The sequence below is a fragment of the Ranitomeya variabilis genome, chromosome 1 (genome assembly GCF_051348905.1).
Source record: "Ranitomeya variabilis isolate aRanVar5 chromosome 1, aRanVar5.hap1, whole genome shotgun sequence".
In the NCBI taxonomy this organism is placed as follows: domain Eukaryota; kingdom Metazoa; phylum Chordata; class Amphibia; order Anura; family Dendrobatidae; genus Ranitomeya; species Ranitomeya variabilis.
In genome coordinates, this window is record NC_135232.1 from 1028866347 (window position 1) to 1028887561 (window position 21215).

Genomic DNA, 21215 nt, shown 5'->3' on the forward strand with positions numbered 1-21215 from the left:
TTATAAAAATCACAGGATTTATAGACATATTAATGCTATTCAAATTTTGAAGAAAATGGAAAAAAAATGTAAACACCTTGTTTTATTCAGTATTGAGTATGAGTGCCATGTGCAGAAATACTTACCCACCTTGGCATGCTATCGATGAGGCTATTAATGGCTTTCTGAGGAATATTCTTCCCTCAAATTATCAAGATCTGCTACTGGCAACTTCTTTTGTCAAGAAGCAGTGCAGGCTATAGTATCACAATTAAGCAATACAGGCCACTCACAGCAGCGTAACCAACATGTTGTCTGGCTTTGTTGTGTTGAAAAATGGCTCTTGAAACATTTTGGAGAGTCATGCAAACACATACTGATGGTTTTGTTTAGACACTGATGGCTTAGACTTGGTATTTGGCTTTCAGTTTCACTTGCAATACAGAATGGATCCTAGAACCATTTCTCCAAAGTGTACTAGGAACCTATTTTCAACACAACTATGCAAGCAAGCATGTTGCTTTTGTTATTGTGGGCAGTAATGCATGGCCTAAACATTCTCCCAGCTGTGTCCTACAGTGCCTTCAGACTTGTCTCCAATTAAACTCATCTCAGATGTCATTTGTCAGCATTTGTAATGGGATATGCCAGCAGCAGATCTTGATGATTTGCCTGTCCAAGTGCAATAAATATGGCAGAGCAACATTCAGACAACAATTAATAACCACATTGATAGCATTCCAAAGCTACTAAGTGTATGTATTGAACAGACATATTCAGGCTAGAAAAAAGATGTTTGTATCAGCTCCTTGAGTAAAAATGCAATATTTTATTATAACATTTTTCAAAATTCCATGGCAACCAAATAGACAAAAACACAACAAGGAAAGAGAAAGCAACGTGTTTTGATTACAAGCTGCAATCTTAACCCATTTCCGGCATTGGGTGTAATAGTACGCCGATGTTGGACTCAATCCCTTTGATGTGGGCTCTGACGCTGAGCCCACATCTTTCCCGTCACATGTCAGCTGTTTTGAACAGCTGACATGTGCGTCTAACAGCCGTGTGTGGAATCGCAATCCACCCGCGGCTGTTAATCCGTTAAATGCTGCTGTCAAACTCTGACAGCGGCATTTAACTCGCGCTTCCGGCAAGCGTGCCGGAAATCCCACTCATCGATGACCCCGTCATGTGATATGAGGTATCGGGGTCTGGACCAGCATTTAGAGATTTGAAATGAAGTTTCAATTAAGACAAGCTGAGTAAGGTAGCGGTGAAAGCATTCTTTGCAGGGAGCCCTGATACCTCATGCAACAGCTCAAACTGTTTTTTTCCCAGCCACACTCAGGTGGCACAAACAACAAACATCAGTTTTGTAGACTACTATTGGTAGGAAAATGTAAGGAGGGGATTATGGAGCAGGCACTGACTGTGGGGAGGAAGGAGCAGCCATTTTGCCCGTCGTTGATTGGTCGTGGCAGTTTTGCCGCGACCAATCAGCAACTTGGGATTTCCGTTACAGATAGTCAGACAGACAGAAAGACGGAAGTGACCCTTAGACAATTATATAGTAGATTGAGAATATTATCACTTTCCTCTTTGAATTCAAGGTCATTGGAGCTTGGAGCACTTCTGTCTCATCCGTATTAATTCACCTTTGGGAAAATGTCTAATTATATGCGGAGGGTGACATGACTCAGAGTGAAGGGGGATAACAGGGGATATAAAAAGTCCCTTTTGGATAGGGCTGTACAAGAAGTCACACAAATAGACAGAAACAATATATTGGGTCCACCATACTCTGCAGCTGCTTGTGATTTAAATAAGTCTCACAACACACACAGGAACAATAAGTTTATTACATTTTCTACACAGTACAGTTCAAAATAATACAACATAGTTCGGATCATCAAGAAATACAGTATATTCCTATACTCAACCTAGACAATAAATTACATGAGATTTTAAAAGATACGGATGTCAGTTTTGTGGCCAGAAAAGCTCCAACTTTACGGTCTATTTTATCTTGCACCCTGAGTCCTGCACCCCATCGTCTACGATCCCTTACCCACTATACCGATAGCCCTGGGGCCCACTCCACCTGTGGGGAGCAGAAACATCCCAGCTGCATTACCATCCACTCTAGTGGTCCCCTTAAGCAGCATTGGCCATCCATTGCCAAACACCACAGGTGGAGTCACAAACTAACTCCCTAGAGACTCTATTTCCCCTTCATTTCATTAATTTTATTGGATGACCAGGGCCACGGACCGGGTCACTGCTGCCGTGACCACCCCCTTCAGAACTGTCGGACCCAGCCCGAGTACCCCACAGCCCTAGCGGGCGCTCCACATGTGTAAACATCTTTCAGATCCGGCAAACACAGCAGCAGTGAACATATCGGTGGCATCCAGACATTTTTCGTCAGTACATACATGATACACAACATCTTTCAGATTCAAACCCATTGAGCTAGTTCACAACCCAGTCAGGGGTGGTAACTTTAGGAGAAAAATTCTAAATCGTGAAACCTTTCGGATTTTCATTTTAGCAACAAGACAACCATTTAGATTAAATATAAGACATGATCTCATTTTACAATATTCGTAGCTTATAAAATGTTTATTTTTTTGTTTTTATTTTTTTATTTTTTTGGTTTCCATAATCTCTACATGGTTTTACATAAAGTCAACATTGAATGCATTTATATTTCCATGTTTAAGTGTTTTTTTTTGTGGGGTTATTCTTTGTCCTTTGCATGTATTATACTTGTTGTTTTTATTCACACACTGTTTGCATTTAGTATTCCCATTTATATACATAGGGCATGAGTTAACACGTCAACAGGTGATCTCTCTTTGAATGATTCGATTAGCCCATATGAGCAGCATGTCATTGTGGTTCAATAGGATTTGTGTATATATACGGCTCCATTCACATTGAACGACAACCATGATTAAGGCCCATTGAGCTGAAACGCATCGGTTGTTCATATCATGGCCAAAGTTGCATGTCAACTTGTTTTTTAAGAACTGATTTTTCAATGAGGTGAAACAAAAAGCATCAGACATTCACTTCCTTAACAGCTGACAGGCTCTCACTCATCTTGACTCTTGCAGTGCTTGTCATGGTTTCATCACTCTCTGTCTGTGTGGCAAGCCACAACATAACTTGCTCATCTACCTTTCCTCCACCTCCTCTGGTGCGCTATTCAGCTGTGTACCTCTGGGTGCACACCAAGTGGAATCTAGAAACTCAGGTATCTGAGTCTCATCAGTACCACCTCCACCCCTTGGGGATTCTGCTCATAACCTACTTCATCCAACCCTGGATACAACAGGAAAAAAATTTGGGCATGGGTGCAGATGCTTTCCTACTCTGGATTCTGTGAATCTATGGAGCAGACCTCTGATGCCCATGGAATAGATTGAACGGCTCTGCAGACTGGCCCATCTGTGGTTCCCCACAGTCAGTTGGGCACTTGGAAAGTTGTGATGCAGAGGGAAGCAAGGGTGACTGGGGTGCCACCTCTGAGGATTGTACTGTGTGTGATGTTAAGGTGGAGGACGAGGAGGAGATTCCACTTGATTCAGTACTTGCCATCCACTGGAGCACATGCTCTTTCTGACCCTCATCTACGATGCATACCACTGTGCATCTGCCAAAGAAAGAGAATTGAGTAGCCCGTTCAGTAACAACTATTGTTAGTTGTCTTTGAAAAGGATGAGACGGCATTTGTTCAGTAGAGCTTTCAGAAACATTACCACCTAACCCACGTACACGTCGAACACCAAGCATATTCCCCCTTCTACCACGACCTCACTTTTTCCCCACTCATGTTGTATGTAGCCTTCCCCTCTTTTAACCAGCTGCTTCACAATCTTGGGCCCAGATCTGTCAGTCACGTGTCACAATCAGTATTTATTTAGATAGTGTGCCTGAACAACAATATTAGTCCTAACGATTTTGTTTACCTATTGGGGCCTCCTGAATCCTCACTGCAACATAGTATTGGCCCAACTGATTTTGAGTAGGAAATGTGAACTCTGGCCTGTACAACACTATTAGCCTTAATGATTTTGATTAGCAAATGGGGCCTCCTGACTGAACCTCAATATTAGCCCTAACAATTTTGATTAGCAAATAGGGACTCCTGAGTCCTGACTGCAACATAGTATTAGCCCAAACAATTTTGAGTAGGAAAAGTGAACTCCAGCCTGTACAACACTATTAGCCTTAATGATTTTGATTAGCAAATGGGGCTTCCTAAGTCTTGACTGCAACACAGTATTAGCCCAAAAGAGCCAAACACTATTAGCACAATTTAGTTAGATGCTGGAAGGTCGATTTCACACAGGACAGGATCCTATCTAACTATATGACAACTTGCAGCAGCAGCAGGAGCGGCCTTTCTGTGCTGTTACACTGAGAAAATGGCACCAGTAAAACATCATGTCTGCTTTTTATATGAAGAGGGACATGTGACTTTGGCAGCTAATGACAGAAGCCCCCGTGTCATGACATTGGATGGTTTCTGTGTCCTGATTGACTGCCTGACTGGACACACATTAAGTTATTAAAAAATAAGTAAAAACTACATTCCGCAGCTCCTCTAACCTATACACACCCTCTCCCCTCATAAAACACATCCCTCCGCTCATCATACAGAGCCACTATGCTAGCCAAAGTCCTAACAAAAGCATTAGTGGAATTGCGATCATTTACTGAACTGTGACCGAATTTTGCCGACCTTAACCCCTTTACCCCCAAGGGTGGTTTGCACGTTAATGACCAGGCCAATTTTTACAATTCTGACTACTGTCCCTTTATGAGGTTATAACTCTGGAACGCTTCAACGGATCCTTGTGATTCTGACACTGTTTTCTCGAGACATATTGTACTTCATGATAGTGGTAAAAAAAAATTTGATATTACCTGCGTTTATTTGTGAAAAAAAAACAGAAATTTGGCGAAAATTTTGAAAATTTCACAATTTCACAATTTTCCAACTTTGAATTTTTATGCAATTAAATCACAGAGATATGTCACACAAAATACTTAAAAAGTAACATTTCCCACATGTCTACTTTACATCAGCACAATTTTGGAACCAAAATTTTTTTTTGTTAGGGAGTTATAAGGGTTGACCAGCAATTTCTCTTTTTTACAGCACCATTTTTTTTTAGGTACCAGATCTCATTTGAAGTCATTTTGAGGGGTCTATATGATAGAAAATAACCAAGTGTGACACCATTCTAAAAACTGCACCCCTCAAGGCGCTCAAAACCACATTCAAGAAGTTTATTAACCCTTCAGGTGTTTCACATGAATTTTTGGAATTTTTAAATAAAAATGAACATTTAACTTTTTTTCACAAAAAAATGTACTTCAGCTCCAATTTGTTTTATTTTACCAAGGATAACAGGAGAAAATGGACCCCAAAAGTTGTTGTACAATTTGTCGTGAGTACGCCGATACCCAATATGTGGGGATAAACCACTGTTTGGGCGCATAGCAGAGCTCGGAAGCGAAGGAGCGCCATTTGACTTTTCAATACAAAATTGACTGGAATTGAGATGGGACGCCATGTTGCGTTTGGAGAGTCCCTGATGTGCCTAAACATTGAAACCCCCCACAAGTGACACCATTTTGGAAAGTAGACCCCCTAAGGAACTTATCTAGATGTGTGGTGAGCACTTTGACCCATTAAGTGCTTCACAGAAGTTTGTAATGCAGAGCCGTAAAAATAAAAAATCATATTTTTTCACAAAAATGAACTTTTCGCCCCCAATTTTTTTTTCTCAAGGGTAAGAGAAGAAATTTGACCCCAAAAGTTGTTGTACAATTTGTCCTGAGTACGCCGACACCCTAAATGTGGGGGTAAACCACTGTTTGGGCACATGGGAGAGCTCGGAAGGGAAGGAGCGCCTTTTGATTTTTCAATGCAAAATTGACAGGAATTGAGATGGGACGCCATGTTGCATTTGGAGAGCCCCTGATGTGCCTAAACATTGAAACCCCCCAACAAGTAACACCATTTTGGAAACTAGACCCCCTAAGGAACTCATCTAGATGTGTTGTGAGAGCTTTGAACCCCCAAGTGTTTCACTACAGTTTATAATGCATAGCAGTGAAAACAAAAAATCATTTTTTTCCAGAAAAATTATATTTTAGCCCCCAGTTTTGTATTTTTCCAAGGGTAACAGTTGAAATTGGACCCCAAAAGTTGTTGTCCAATTTGTCCTGAGTACGCTGATACCCCACATGTGTGGGGGAACCACCGTTTGAGCGAATGGCAGAGCTTGGAAAGGAAGGAGCATCTTTTGGAATGCAGACTTAGATGGATTGGTCTGCAGGCATCACATTGCGTTTGCAGAGCCCCTAATGTACCTAAACAGTAGAAACCCCCCACAAGTGACCCCATATTGAAAACTATACCCCCCAAGGAACTTATCTAGATGTGTTGTGAGAACTTTGAACCCCCAAGTGTTTCACTACAGTTTATAATGCAGAGCCGTGAAAATAAAAAATCTGTTTTTTCCACAAAAATTATTTTTTAGCCCCCAGTTTTGTATTTTCCCAAGGGTAGCAGGAGAAATTGGACCCCAAAAGTTGTTGTCCAATGTGTCCTGAGTACGCCGATACCCCATATGTTGGGGTAAACCCCTGTTTGGGCACACGGGAGAGCTCGGAAGGGAAGGAGCACTGTTTTACTTTTTCAACGCAGAATTGGCTGGCATTGAGATCGGACGCCATGTCGCGTTTGGAGAGCCCCTGATGTGCCTAAACAGTGGAAACCCCCCAATTATAACTAAAACACTAATCCAAACACATCCCTAACCCTAATCCCAACGGTAACCCTAACCACACCCCTAACCCTAATCCCAACCCTATTCCCAACCGTAAATGTAATCCAAACCCTAACCCTAACTTTAGCCCCAACCCTAACTGTAGCCTTAACCCTAGCCCCAACCCTAACCCTAGCCCTAACCCTTGCCCTAACCCTAGCCCTAACCCTAACCCTTACCCTAACCCTAGCCCTAACCCTTACCCTAACCCTAGCCCTAACCCTTTCCCTAACCCTAGCCCTAACCCTAGCCCTATCCCTAGCCCTAACATTAGCCCTAACCCAAGCCCTATCCCTAGCCCTAACCCTAGCCCTAACCCTAACCCTAACGGCAAAATGGAAATAAATACATTTTTGTAATTTTTTTTATTTTTCGCTAACTAAGGGGGTGATGAAGGGGGGTTTGATTTACTTTTATTGTGGGTTTTTTAGCGGATTTTTATGATTGGCAGCCGTCACACACTGAAAGACACTTTTTATTGCAAAAAAATATTTTTTGCGTTACCACATTTTGAGAGCTATAATTTTTCCCTATTTTGGTCCACAGAGTCATGTGAGGTCTTGTTTTTTGCTGGATGAGTTGACGTTTTTATTGGTAACATTTTCGGGCACATGCCATTTTTTGATCGCTTTTTATTATTTATTTTTGTGAGGCAGAATGACCAAAAACCAGATATTCATGAGTTCTTTTGGGGGGGCAGGCGTTTATACCGTTCCGCGTTTGGTAAAATGGATAAAGCAGTTTTATTCTTCGGGACAGTACGATTACAGCGATACCGCATTTATATAATTTTTTTATGTTTTGGTGCTTTTATACGATAAAAACTATTTTATAGAAAAAATAATTATTTTTGCATTGCTTTATTCTGAGGACTATAAATTTTTTATTTTTTCTTTGATGACACTGTATTGCAGATCGTTTTTTGCGGGACAAAATGACGTTTTCAACGGTACCAAGGTTATTTATATCCGTCTTTTTGATCGCGTGTTATTCCACTTTTTGTTTGGCGGTATGATAATAAAGCGTTGTTTTCTGGCTCGTTTTTTTTTTTACGGTGTTCACTGAAGGGGTTAACTGGTGGGACAGTTTTATAGGTCGGGTCGTTACGGACGCGGTGATACTAAATATGTGTACTTTTATCTTTTTTTTATTTAGATAAAGAAATGTATTTATAGGAACAATATATATATTTTTTTTAATTTTTTTTTACACATGTGAATATTTTCTTTTTTACACTATAACATTGCCCCGGGGGGGGGGGGGGGTGCATTATGTTATAGTGTAAGATCGCCAATCTGACGCTTTGCTGTGCACTGTGTCAGATCGGCGATCTGAGGTGCACAGATTCAGGCTTCCCGACGCCTGCTCTGAGCAGGCACTGTGAAGCCACCTCCCTGCAGGACCCGGATGCCGCGGCCATCTTGGATCCGGGCCGGTGCAGGGAGGAGGAGGTAAGAGACCCTCGCAGCAACGCGATCACATCGCGTTGCTCCGGGGGTCTCCGGGAAGTCCGCAGGGAGCCCCCTCCCTGCGCGATGCTTCCCTATACCGCCGGAACACTGCGATCATGTTTGATCGCAGTGTGCTGGGGGTTAATATGCCGGGGGCGGTCTGTGACCGCTCCTGGCACATAGTGCCGGATGTCAGCTGCGATAGTCAGCTGACACCCGGCCGCGATCGGCCGCGCTCCCCCCCGTGAGCGCGGCTGATCGTGCTGGACGTACTATTCCATCCTTGGGAAGTAAGGCCCACCCCACATGGATGGAATAGTACGTCCAATGGCAGAAAGGGGTTAAGGAAATACACTTGGGAAATGAAACGCGAATCCGAATGTGCTGCATTCGTGCCGAATTTGAGATTGGCGAATGTTCTCCAAACAAGTTCACTCATCTCTAGTCAGGAAAACACTATGCGCTCAAATCATTGAGGCTTTTTCTAATGAAAAAAAAACATCTTCAAATTAGGCAAGGAGTGGCAGACACTGCAGGTGTAATTAAGCAAAAATTAAGACAATTTAGTGGTGTAAATTATGTCAGACCCTGGCTGTAGTAACATCTATGGCTGTAGTGCGCAACAGTTGAAAAGTTCATCTAGTTCATTAAGTGGTGTGTGACTTTTTACGACTATATGACTTTAGTCTTAGCTTAATACATCTGTTTCATTCATGAAGACTAGAATGCACATTACTAATTTTTACCATTGTTTAAAATTATAATTACAGAAATTCTTAATATTCTATTTATCTGGTATTTAAAGTAGATATTAAGAATAAATGTTGATTACGCTGAGTTTGCAACTGGATGCTTCAGGATATAAACCACAGAAAGATGTGTTACTAAAAACTGTATGAAAAAAAGAAATAATATCCATTTTTTATATTTAATATGGGAAAAGCAGCAGTAAAATAACGCAGATTCAGTGGAGCCTTTTTAATATAACTTCCCAAAATTTGTAGTGAGCCACCTCCCTACAAGAGCAATCTACTCAAAGAAGAGGACCAATGTGTTCTTGTTGAAATTGGGTTGGTCTTCACTGTATTTCCAAGGATGTGTTCAAATGGCAGAAAATAACATTTGCCAAGAAAATCCTGTCAATTTGTAGTTTGTTTTGGAAATCTGAATGCTTTACTGATGCTCGTGTTGCGTCGATCATTTGTGGCAGAAATCTGATGCTAACCTTTGCCGTTTCAGCTGCCACAGGACCAGTTAATAGTGTGCGACTTTTCTCTGGTTTCTGTGCAGAATTCCTTCAACCATCTCCTTAATAAGTAGCAAGTGTTTTTTCATGCCTGTCCAGAATTTTGAAACCATTTGGAATGGCAATGCAAATTTTCCTTAAAAATGTGGGAGCTTGTTTATTGATGCTTTTCACACACATTTCAGAGCAAACAGACCTCTGTATAAGTATACCAAAAATGTAATTGCTAATAATTATCTTGTAGGATGCAAAAGAGATATTTTTCAGAAAATGGAATTCTCCGGGGAGAGTCTCACAAGTGTTATGGCACCTAATGTACAAATGTGTCAGAAGATATGTACATTTTATCCAAACTGTTTATTTTTTACCTATGTAACAAAGGACTCATCAGAAGCCAATCAGAGGTCAGTGGCATGGTTCAGTGTAAATTTAACTGAAGATTTTAGATATGTACTTTAAACCCCCATTTGATATAGTCAAGTGGACACCCATGTTTATCAAATGACAAAATTACCAAAATATTCTACTGCTTAAGATCTTGATAAAGCAGAATAGTAAATGTATATATGGAGCATACAGATGGAATAAATGTTAATGTGACATCTAACTATGTTAACTGGAACCAGTCAGCAGGAATATGTAATGTCATGTAAAGACATGGGAAAAATGGCACCTTAATTCAAATAATGTTGACTTTCTTTAAGGAAATTTGTGCAGTCGTTCTTCCCGTAAAAGTTTTATGGTAACTAATTAGGCGTAAATGCAGCAGGGGCGAGCCCCATATTATGATATAACTTCAAAGAGTGATTCCTAAAGAATGAGAACATGGATTTCTTTATAAAAAGGTATCCATTACGTTTAAAGTAATCTGCATTACAGCACTATTATGGCACTTTAATGCAGATTACTTAAAAAAGGATGTGTCATGCTTCTGGATTCAAACCATTGATGCTGTGTTCTGTGGTTGCATCTCTTTCCACAGAGCCACAGCAGATTTTTTCTTTGGGTGTTTTAGTTCTGTTATCCTTTTTCTGTCAGTTTTGGGTAACAGTTGTTTTTCATTTATATGGTTTGTCTGTGCTATCACCTTTCGGGTGCAGCATTAAATATATTCCTCTACTGGTGTTTCCTGCTGTTAATAGACTTTGTTGGATACATTCACTTTGCTGTAGTTTGTGTTCGTTGCAGCTTTTTTGTGTGTGATTCCTTTATTCCTTAGGGAACACTACTCTAAAGGTCCCAGGAGCTGCTAAGGACATTCAGGGTAAGCTGCGTCAAGTGGGGGTGCCATTGAACTATCTTAGGGTGCCAACTTCTGTGGTCAGGCAGAGACAGACAAGGGTCAGAGAAGGGATTTTCCCAGTCTGAACAGGGACCTGTCAGGTTTAGGAATTTGTCTTCCTGGTTTCTACTTTACCCATGTGAATGTGCTTTGGCAGTAGTAACAGAACATTTCACCAATGTTTCATGTTTAACTAGACACACCATGAAATAGGTGCTGCAGAGTACAATAAAACTTTTTTATCCACTTTCGTATTGTGGACGTACTAGTGATCAACCTATTTTTCACTTAACCAGTTAATTTTTTTAAATCAAAGTGGCCATTAACAGGGAGATTTCATTGTGGGTGTGTACTTTTTTTAATTCTGAAACTGACCATTCATAGGCAGGAAGCAACAGGCTGGGGAAAAAAATACACCCTCCCTCACAAAAACACAGAACATGCTCAGTGTGAGACATGCTTTCGCAAATAGTCTGCCTGTCATGATTCCACCACTCACTGTGTCCTATAGATGCTGTGAATGACAACTCTACCATCTTATGGGATTGAGGCATTGCTGAGCTGTCAGGATTATGAGTGACAGTTCTACCGCCTAATCTGAGGCCAAGGCTTGAGTATTGTGTGAATGACAGGATCTCTTCCAGGTGTCCTCTATTTATCACTCTGACAATTGTCAGACCTTTGTGAATTGTAGCTTTGCTCAAGTGGTGTGTGTGTGTTTGCTCTGTGCTCTGAGTTGTATTCTAATCTTTGTTGTCGACCTTGGATTTACCTTTGACCTTCCGTTTGACTTACTACTTTGTCTTCATCCACTACCTTCTTGATTTTCTGACCTCGGACTATTACCTGACCATGCTTTTGTCTTTTCCTTTTGCCTATTATGAGCCCACTTGGCACTGCAACCAGATCTCTCGACTTTCTTGCCTCATGGTTAGTGTTGAGCGATACCGTCCGATACTTGAAAGTATCGGTATCGGAAAGTATCGGCCGATACCGGCAAAGTATCGGATCTAATCCGATACCGATACCCGATACCAATACAAGTCAATGGGACTCAAGTATCGGACGGTATCCCTGATGGTTCCCAGGGTCTGAAGGAGAGGAAACTCTCCTTCAGGCCCTGGGATCCATATTAATGTGTAAAATAAAGAATTAAAATAAAAAATATTGCTATACTCACCTCTCCGACGCAGCCTGGACCTCACCGAGGGAACCGGCAGCGTTCTTTGCTTAAAATGCACGCGTTTACTTCCTTCCTTGACGTCACGGCTTGTGATTGGTCGCGTGCCGCCCATGTGGCCGCGACGCGACCAATCACAGCAAGCCGTGACGTAATTTTCAGGTCCTCAATGCCTAATTCTAGGCATTCAGGATTTTAAAATTACGATCCGGCTTGTGATTGGTCGCGTCGCGGTCACATGGGCGACGCGACCAATCACAAGCCGTGACGTCACGGGAGGCAGGAAACGCGCGCATTTTAAAATTATGTCACGGCTTGTGATTGGTTGCGTGCCGCCCATGTGACCGCGACGCGACCAATCACAGCAAGCCGTGACGTAATTTCAGGTCCTGTATGCCTAATTCTGCATTGAGGACCTGAAATTACGTCACGGCTTGCTGTGATTGGTCGCGTCGCGGTCACATGGGCGGCACGCAACCAATCACAAGCCGTGATGTAATTTTAAAATGCGCGCGTTTCCTGCCTCCCGTGACGTCACGGCTTGTGATTGGTCGCGTCGCCCATGTGACCGCGACGCGACCAATCACAAGCCGGATCGTAATTTTAAAATCCTGAATGCCTAGAATTAGGCATTGAGGACCTGAAAATTACGTCACGGCTTGCTGTGATTGGTCGCGTCGCGGCCACATGGGCGGCACGCGACCAATCACAAGCCGTGATGTCACGGAAGGAAGTAAACGCGCGCATTTTAAGCAAAGAACGCTGCCGGTTCCCTCGGTGAGGTCCAGGCTGCGTCGGAGAGGTGAGTATAGCAATATTTTTTATTTTAATTCTTTATTTTACACATTAATGTTGTTTCGATACCGATACCCGATACCACAAAAGTATCGGATCTCGGTATCGGAATTCCGATACCCGCAAGTATCGGCCGATACCCGATACTTGCGGTATCGGAATGCTCAACACTACTCATGGTAAGTCCATGAGTAGTGACTAGGGTTGAGCGACTTTCATTTTTTTAAGATCGAGTAGGGTTTTGGGAAACCCGATTTTGTCCAGAGTCGAGTCGAGTGCAGTCGGCCGATTATCGCTAAAAGTCGGGGATCGACCGAAACACGAAACCCAATGCAAGTCAATGGGGAAGCATAGTCGGCAGTGAGTGGAGGCCAGGAAAACACCTACAGTGCCCATTTTAATGCCAAAAACATCCATTCTTGTTTCTGAAGCTTGCCAATCTTAATTAACTGTATAATAATAGTTGGGCATAGGGAATTGGGGGAAAGTTGTGGGGGGAGTAGGGCTGGCTCAAGTTTTTCGTGGGCCCAGGAAATGCGGACTACGTCACGGCGGTGTTGAAGGGAAAGGTAAGTATTTAAACGTTGCAAGTGCTGTGATCCTGAGCAAGCAGGGGGGGGCCCACTCGTTCGCATTGGCACTGGCACAGGGCCCCTCAAAGTACGGCGGTGTGTTTGCATGGCGGGGGCGCCTCCCACCAGCAGCGACACTTTTGCGTACTCTGAGGGGCCCTGTGCCAGTGACGTCGCCAACGAGTATGCCCCCCCACCTGATGAAGGAACCTGCACTTTCATCTGCACCTTCCTCTTTGTCCCTGTGTAAGGTGGTATAACATGCGGGAAGGGGAACCTTACTTTCAGCAGGGTCAGATTCTGGCTGTGTAGAGTACAAGGGGAATGTAGTGGTCTAGGTCAATGTACCAGCAGACTCATTTAGCAGTGGCTGGGCAATGGGCAGGATGAGGAGGAAACAGATATAGGGCCAAAGAATAAAGTAGGCTAAATGCAGTTCAAAATTGGTAACAGGACTAAACAGGCGGCATTGCTTTGTTCAGTGGAGTAGCAAACCCAAGAGCAGCAGACACTGTTTCAAGGGCCTAACCACACTAGTAGGCCAAATGCAGTTTAATATCTGATAGTATAGGGCGAAAGCCAGAATGTGGAAGCTCAGCTTTGTTCAGTTGAGGACAACACCAGGGAGGGGCAGACACCTTTAGTAGGCCGGAAAAGCCTATTGCATTTTTTAAAATGGTAATTTGGAGCAGAAGGTTGAAGCTCAGCTTTATTTAGTTGAGGACAACACCAGGCAGGGGCACACAGACAGACACCTTTAGTAGGCCGGAAAAGCCTATTGCATTTTTTAAAATGGTAATTTGGAGCAGAAGGTTGAAGCTCAGCTTTATTTATTTGAGGGCAACACCAGGCAGGGGCACACAGACAGACACCTTTAGTAGGCCGGAAAAGCCTATTGCATTTTTTAAAATGGTAATTTGGAGCAGAAGGTTGAAGCTCAGCTTTATTTAGTTGAGGACAACACCAGGCAGGGGAACACAGACAGACACCTTTAGTAGGCCGGAAAAGCCTATTGCATTTTTTAAAATGGTAATTTGGAGCAGAAGGTTGAAGCTCAGCTTTATTTAGTTGAGGGCAACACCAGGGAGGGGCAGAAGCCGTTAGTAGGCCCTAACCACCATTTTGTTTTTTAAAAACCACTTAATGAGAGCCGGAAGGTTGAAGCTCAGCTTTATTCAGTTGAGGACAACACCAGGCAGGGGCACACAGACAGACACCTTTAGTAGGCCGGAAAAGCCTATTGCATTTTTTAAAATGGTAATTTGGAGCAGAAGGTTGAAGCTCAGCTTTATTTAGTTGAGGGCAACACCAGGGAGGGGCAGAAGCCGTTAGTAGGCCCTAACCAAAGTTGAAGGCCAAATGCAGTTTAATTTCTGATACTATAGGCCGAAAGCCAGAAGGTGGAAGCTCCGATTTAGACAGTGGAGGACAATTTGAATTAGGGACTGCAGACAGACTTAGTAGGCTGTCCCCTGTGGACCATGCATCCAACACATTAACCCATTGCGCCGTAATGGACACGTAATCTTCCGTGGCCATGCCTACAGGTCCATGCGTCTGTTGTCAGGTGCACCTTTGTACTCACAGATTGCCAGAGTGCATGGACAATGCGGTCTTCTACATGCTGGTGGAGGGTTGGGATGGCTTTTCTCGCAAAAGAAGTGTCGACTGGTTAGCTTGTAGCGTGGTACAGCGTAGTCCATCATGGCCTTATTAATAGTAAATAAAATATATAACTAGGCTCTATGAACTTTTAAATAGGTTCCAGGGGTACACGGGCAGCATTGGTGTGGTCAGTGGAGGAGTATTGCAAGTAGGGGCTGCAGACAGGCTATCAAAGGCCTAAAATACCAAACAGTAGGCACTCATGGCAGTTTTACATCGGTTACATGGATACACAGGCAGGCACTCCAGGCAGCATTGTGGTCAGTGGAGGAGTATTGCAAGTAGGGGCCGCAGACAGGCTATCAAAGGCCTAAAATAACAAACAGTAGGCAGTCATGGCAGTTTTACATCGGTTACATGGATACACAGGCAGGCACTCCAGGCAGCATTGTGGTCAGTGGAGGAGTATTGCAAGTAGGGGCCGCAGACAGGCTATCAAAGGCCTAAAATAACAAACAGTAGGCAGTCATGGCAGTTTTACATCGGTTACATGGATACACAGGCAGGCACTCCAGGCAGCATTGTGGTCAGTGGAGGAGTATTGCAAGTAGGGGCCGCAGACAGGCTATCAAAGGCCTAAAATAACAAACAGTAGGCAGTCATGGCAGTTTTACATCGGTTACATGGATACACAGGCAGGCACTCCAGGCAGCATTGTGGTCAGTGGAGGAGTATTGCAAGTAGGGGCCGCAGACAGGCTATCAAAGGCCTAAAATAACAAACAATAGGCTCATTGCAGTTTTACAGCGGTTACATGGATACACAGGCAGCTAGGTGGTGAGTGGAGGAGTATTTAAAGTAAGGACCGCAGACAGGCTATCAAAGGCCTAACATAACAAACAATAGGCTCATGGCCGTTTTACAGCGGTTACATGGATAGACGGGCAGGCAGCTTGGTGGTGAGTGGAGGAGTATTTAAAGTAGGGACCGCAGACAGGCTATCAAAGGCCTAACATAACAAACAATAGGCTCATGGCAGTTTTACAGCGGTTACATGGATACACGGGCAGGCAGCTTGGTGGTGAGTGGAGGAGTATTTAATGTAGGGACCGCAGACAGGCTTCAAAGGCCTAACATAAGAAAATGGGCTGGCTGTAGGCACTTTATAATTGGTTCCAGGGGTACACGGGCAGCAGTGGTCTGGCCAGTGGAGGACTAGTGGAAGGAGGGACCGCAGACAGGCTTCAAAGGCCTAACATAAAAAAATGGGCTGGCTGTAGGCACTTTATAATTGGTTCCAGGGGTACACGGGCAGCAGTGGTCTGGCCAGTGGAGGACTAGTGGAAGGAGGGACCGCAGACAGGCTTCAAAGGCCTAACATAAAAAAATGGGCTGGCTGTAGGCACTTTATAATTGGTTCCAGGGGTACACGGGCAGCAGTGGTCTGGTCAGTGGAGGACTAGTGGAAGGAGGGACCGCAGACAGGCTTCAAAGGCCTAACATAAAAAAATGGGCTGGCTGTAGGCACTTTATAATTGGTTCCAGGGGTACACGGGCAGCAGTGGTCTGGTCAGTGGAGGACTAGTGGAAGGAGGGACCGCAGACAGGCTTCAAAGGCCTAACATAAAAAAATGGGCTGGCTGTAGGCACTTTATAATTGGTTCCAGGGGTACACGGGCAGCAGTGGTCTGGTCAGTGGAGGACTAGTGGAAGGAGGGACCGCAGACAGGCTTCAAAGGCCTAACATAAAAAAATGGGCTGGCTGTAGGCACTTTATAATTGGTTCCAGGGGTACACGGGCAGCAGTGGTCTGGCCAGTGGAGGACTAGTGGAAGGAGGGACCGCAGACAGGCTTCAAAGGCCTAACATAAAAAAATGGGCTGGCTGTAGGCACTTTATAATTGGTTCCAGGGGTACACGGGCAGCAGTGGTCTGGCCAGTGGAGGACTAGTGGAAGGAGGGACCGCAGACAGGCTTCAAAGGCCTAACATAAAAAAATGGGCTGGCTGTAGGCACTTTATAATTGGTTCCAGGGGTACACGGGCAGCAGTGGTCTGGTCAGTGGAGGACTAGTGGAAGGAGGGACCGCAGACAGGCTTCAAAGGCCTAACATAAATAAATGGGCTGGCTGTAGGCACTTTATAATTGGTTCCAGGGGTACACGGGCAGCAGTGGTCTGGCCAGTGGAGGACTAGTGGAAGGAGGGACCGCAGACAGGCTTCAAAGGCCTAACATAAAAAAATGGGCTGGCTGTAGGCACTTTATAATTGGTTCCAGGGGTACACGGGCAGCAGTGGTCTGGTCAGTGGAGGACTAGTGGAAGGAGGGACCGCAGACAGGCTTCAAAGGCCTAAAATAACAAACAATAGGCTCATGGCAGTTTTACAGCGGTTACATGGATACACGGGCAGGCAGCTTGGTGGTGAGTGGAGGAGTATTTAAAGTAGGGACCGCAGACAGGCTATCAAAGGCCTTAAATAACAAACAATAGGCTCATGGCAGTTTTACAGCGGTTACATGGATACACGGGCAGCTTGGTGGTGAGTGGAGGAGTAGTGCAAGGAGTGTCTGTCCCAGTACTCCCAAAATATAAATAGATGTTAATGTCTCGCAAAACAACCAAAACAAAAAAAAGGTGGCATACTTAGGTACAGGGGTGGGCTCATCTGCTGAGTTTCTGACATAGTAATTTGGCAGTAACTATTTAATGGTGCCAATATAGGACACAGACACAGACTACTTTAAGTTGCATCATAGATGTCTACAAATTTGTATTGTCAGTGCCAGACATTGAATGATGTCAGCGAATAGACTAAAGATTGGTGGAGCTGTGCGACATAATTTTGCATGTGGTAGAGCACATTTTGAGCTGGGGTAGGGGGGAACTCTCTAGAGGCCGGCGGGACCGCCCCAGGGCCCCTCATGTTACAACGGTGTGTCTGACGTTGGGTGCGCACCACCACCGCCAGAGACACTACATTGTACTATGAGGGACCCAGTAGCAATGCCGTCAACCAAAAGCGAGCACACCCACCTCTTCAGACAAACAGCAGTCTCACGGGTGCTTGCGCCAAGTCGCGATACCACGGCCCCGTGTGGGGAGTTTGGCCATTTAGGGAGGTGTAAACATGTCGTATGCTGTACAATCAGCTGCAGCAAATTAGACATTAGAAAAGTAATTCACAGGCAAGAGCCTTTCATAGGAAAGCTAGGTGTCGGCCGGGCAAGGTGGGGCAAAAGATTTCGAAATCCAGTTGTGGTTCATTTTAATGAATGTTAGATCGTCAACATTTTGGGTAGCCAGACGAGTCCTTTTTTCGGTTAATATTGAACCTGCAGCACTGAATACTCTTTCTGATAGGACACTTGCTGCCGGGCAAGCAAGCTCCTGCAATGCATATTCTGCCAATTCTGGCCAGGTGTCTAATTTGGAGGCCCAGTAATCAAATGGGAATGACGGTTGAGGGAGAACATCGATAAGGGATGAAAAATAGTTAGTAACCATACTGGACAAATGTTGTCTCCTGTCACTTTCAATTGATGCAGCAGTACCTGTCCTGTCTGCGGTCATAGCAAAATCACTCCACAACCTGGTCAGAAAACCCCTCTGTCCAACGCCACTTCTGATGTGTGCACCCCTAACACTCCTAGTCTGCTGCCCCCTGGAGCTCGTGTGAGAACGATCACGTGCGCTGTGTGCTGGGAATGCCTGAAGCAAACGGTCAACAAGAGTTGATTGTTTGGTTGCTAATATTAGTTCCAAGTTCTCATGTGGCATAATATTTTGCAATTTGCCTTTATAGCGTGGATCAAGGAGGCAGGCCAACCAGTAATCGTCATCGTTCATCATTTTCGTAATGCGTGTGTCCCTTTTTAGGATACGTAAGGCATAATCCGCCATGTGGGCCAAAGTTCCAGTTGTCAAATCTCCGGTTGTGATTGGTTGAGGGGCAGTTGCAGGCAAATCTACGTCACTTGTGTCCCTCAAAAGACCAGAACCCGGCCGTGACACGCAACCAATTTCCTGTGCCCCCGGGAAAGGTTCGGCATTAAAAATATACTCATCCCCATCATCCTCCTCGTCCTCCACCTCCTCTTCGCCCGCTACCTCGTCCTGTACACTGCCCTGACCAGACAATGGCTGACTGTCATCAAGGCTTTCCTCTTCCTCTGGTGCAGACGCCTGCTCCTTTATGTGCGTCAAACTTTGCATCAGCAGACGCATTAGGGGGATGCTCATGCTTATTACGGCGTTGTCTGCACTAACCAGCCGTGTGCATTCCTCAAAACACTGAAGGACTTGACACATGTCTTGTATCTTAGACCACTGCACACCTGACAACTCCATGTCTGCCATCCTACTGCCTGCCCGTGTATCCTCCCACAAATAAATAACAGCACGCCTCTGTTCGCACAGTCTCTGAAGCATGTGCAGTGTTGAGTTCCACCTTGTTGCAACGTCTATGATTAGGCGATGCTGGGGAAGGTTCAAAGACCGCTGATAGGTCTGCATACGGCTGGCGTGTACAGGCGAACGTCGGATATGTGAGCAAAGTGCACGCACTTTGAGGAGCAGGTCGGAGAACCCAGGATAAGTTTTCAATAAGCACTGCACCACCAGGTTTAAGGTGTGAGCCAGGCAAGGAATGTGTTTCAGTTGGGAAAGGGAGATGGCAGCCATGAAATTCCTTCCGTTATCACTCACTACCTTGCCTGCCTCAAGATCTACTGTGCCCAGCCACGACTGCGTTTCTTGTTGCAAGAACTCGGACAGAACTTCCGCGGTGTGTCTGTTGTCGCCCAAGCACTTCATAGCCAATACAGCCTGCTGACGCTTGGCAGTAGCTGGCCCATAATGGGACAACTGGTGTGCAACAGTGTCATCTGCCGATGGAGTGGTTGGCAGACTGCGTTCTGTGGAAGAGCTGTAGCTTCTGCAGGAGGACGAGGAGGAGGAGGAGGAGGGGGTGCGAACGCCTACAGCCAACTGTTTCCTAGACCGTGGGCTAGGCACAACTGTCCCTAAATTGATGTCGCCTGTGGACCCTGCATCCACCACATTCACCCAGTGTGCCGTGATGGACACATAACGTCCCTGGCCATGCCTACTGGTCCATGCATCTGTAGTCAGGTGCACCTTTGTACTCACAGATTGCCTGAGTGCATGGACGATGCGCTGTTTAACATGCTGGTGCAGGGCTGGGATGGCTTTTCTGGAAAAAAAGTGTCGACTGGGTAGCTCGTATCGTGGTTCAGCGTACTCCATCAGGGCTTTGAAAGCTTCGCTTTCAACTAACCGGTAGGGCATCATCTCTAACGAGATTAGTCTAGCTATGTGGGCGTTAAAACACTGTGTACGCGGATGCGAGGATAAGTACTTCCTTTTTCTAACCAGAGTCTCATGTAGGGTGAGCTGGACTGGAGAGCTGGAGATCGTGGAACTTTCGGGTGTGCCGGTGTACATGGCAGACTGAGAGACGGTTGGAGACGGTATTGTTTCCGCCGGTGCCCTAGATGCAATATTTCCTCCTACAAAACTGGTGATTCCCTGACCCTGACTGCTTTTGGCTGGCAAAGAAACCTGCACAGATACTGCCGGTGGTGCGGAAAATGGTGGCCTTACAGTGACGGAAGGGATGTTGCGTTGCTGACTAGCTTCATTGGCCGAGGGTGCTACAACCTTGAGGGACGTTTGGTAGTTAGTCCAGGCTTGAAAATGCATGGTGGTTAAGTGTCTATGCATGCAACTAGTATTTAGACTTTTCAGATTCTGACCTCTGCTTAAGCTAGTTGAACATTTTTGACAGATGACTTTGCACTGATCAGTTGGATGTTGTTTAAAAAAATGCCAGACTGCACTCTTCCTAGACTCGGATCCCTTTTCAGGGATTGCAGACTGAGCTTTAACCGGATGGCAACGCTGTGCTCCAACAGGTTTTGGCTTTGACACGCGTTTTGGGCCAGATACGGGCCCGGCAGATGGAACCTGTTGCGATGTTGATGCCTGCTGCGGCCCCTCCTCCACCTCCGCTTCTGAACTACTGCCGCCTGCACCCTGTTCCCCCAATGGCTGCCAATCGGGGTCAATAACTGGGTCATCTATTACCTCCTCTTCGAGCTCGTGTGCAACTTCGTCTGTGTCACTGTGTCGGTCGGTGGTATAGCGTTCGTGGCGGGGCAACATAGTCTCATCAGGGTCTGATTGTGGATCTGTACCCTGAGAGGGCAATGTGGTGGTCTGAGTCAAAGGAGCAGCA

General features: G+C 45.0%; 1 protein-coding gene across 1 annotated transcript in view; it reads left to right on the plus strand.

Moving 5' to 3' along the window:
• The window catches only part of LOC143793051 (plasma kallikrein-like), a 185791-nt gene that overhangs the window by 65877 nt on the left and 98699 nt on the right, over positions 1-21215 (plus strand). Inside the window, exon 7 of the mRNA XM_077279639.1 lies at positions 9769-9928. Within this exon, the coding sequence (XP_077135754.1) occupies positions 9769-9928 (160 nt within the window). The remainder of the gene's footprint in view (positions 1-9768; positions 9929-21215) is intronic.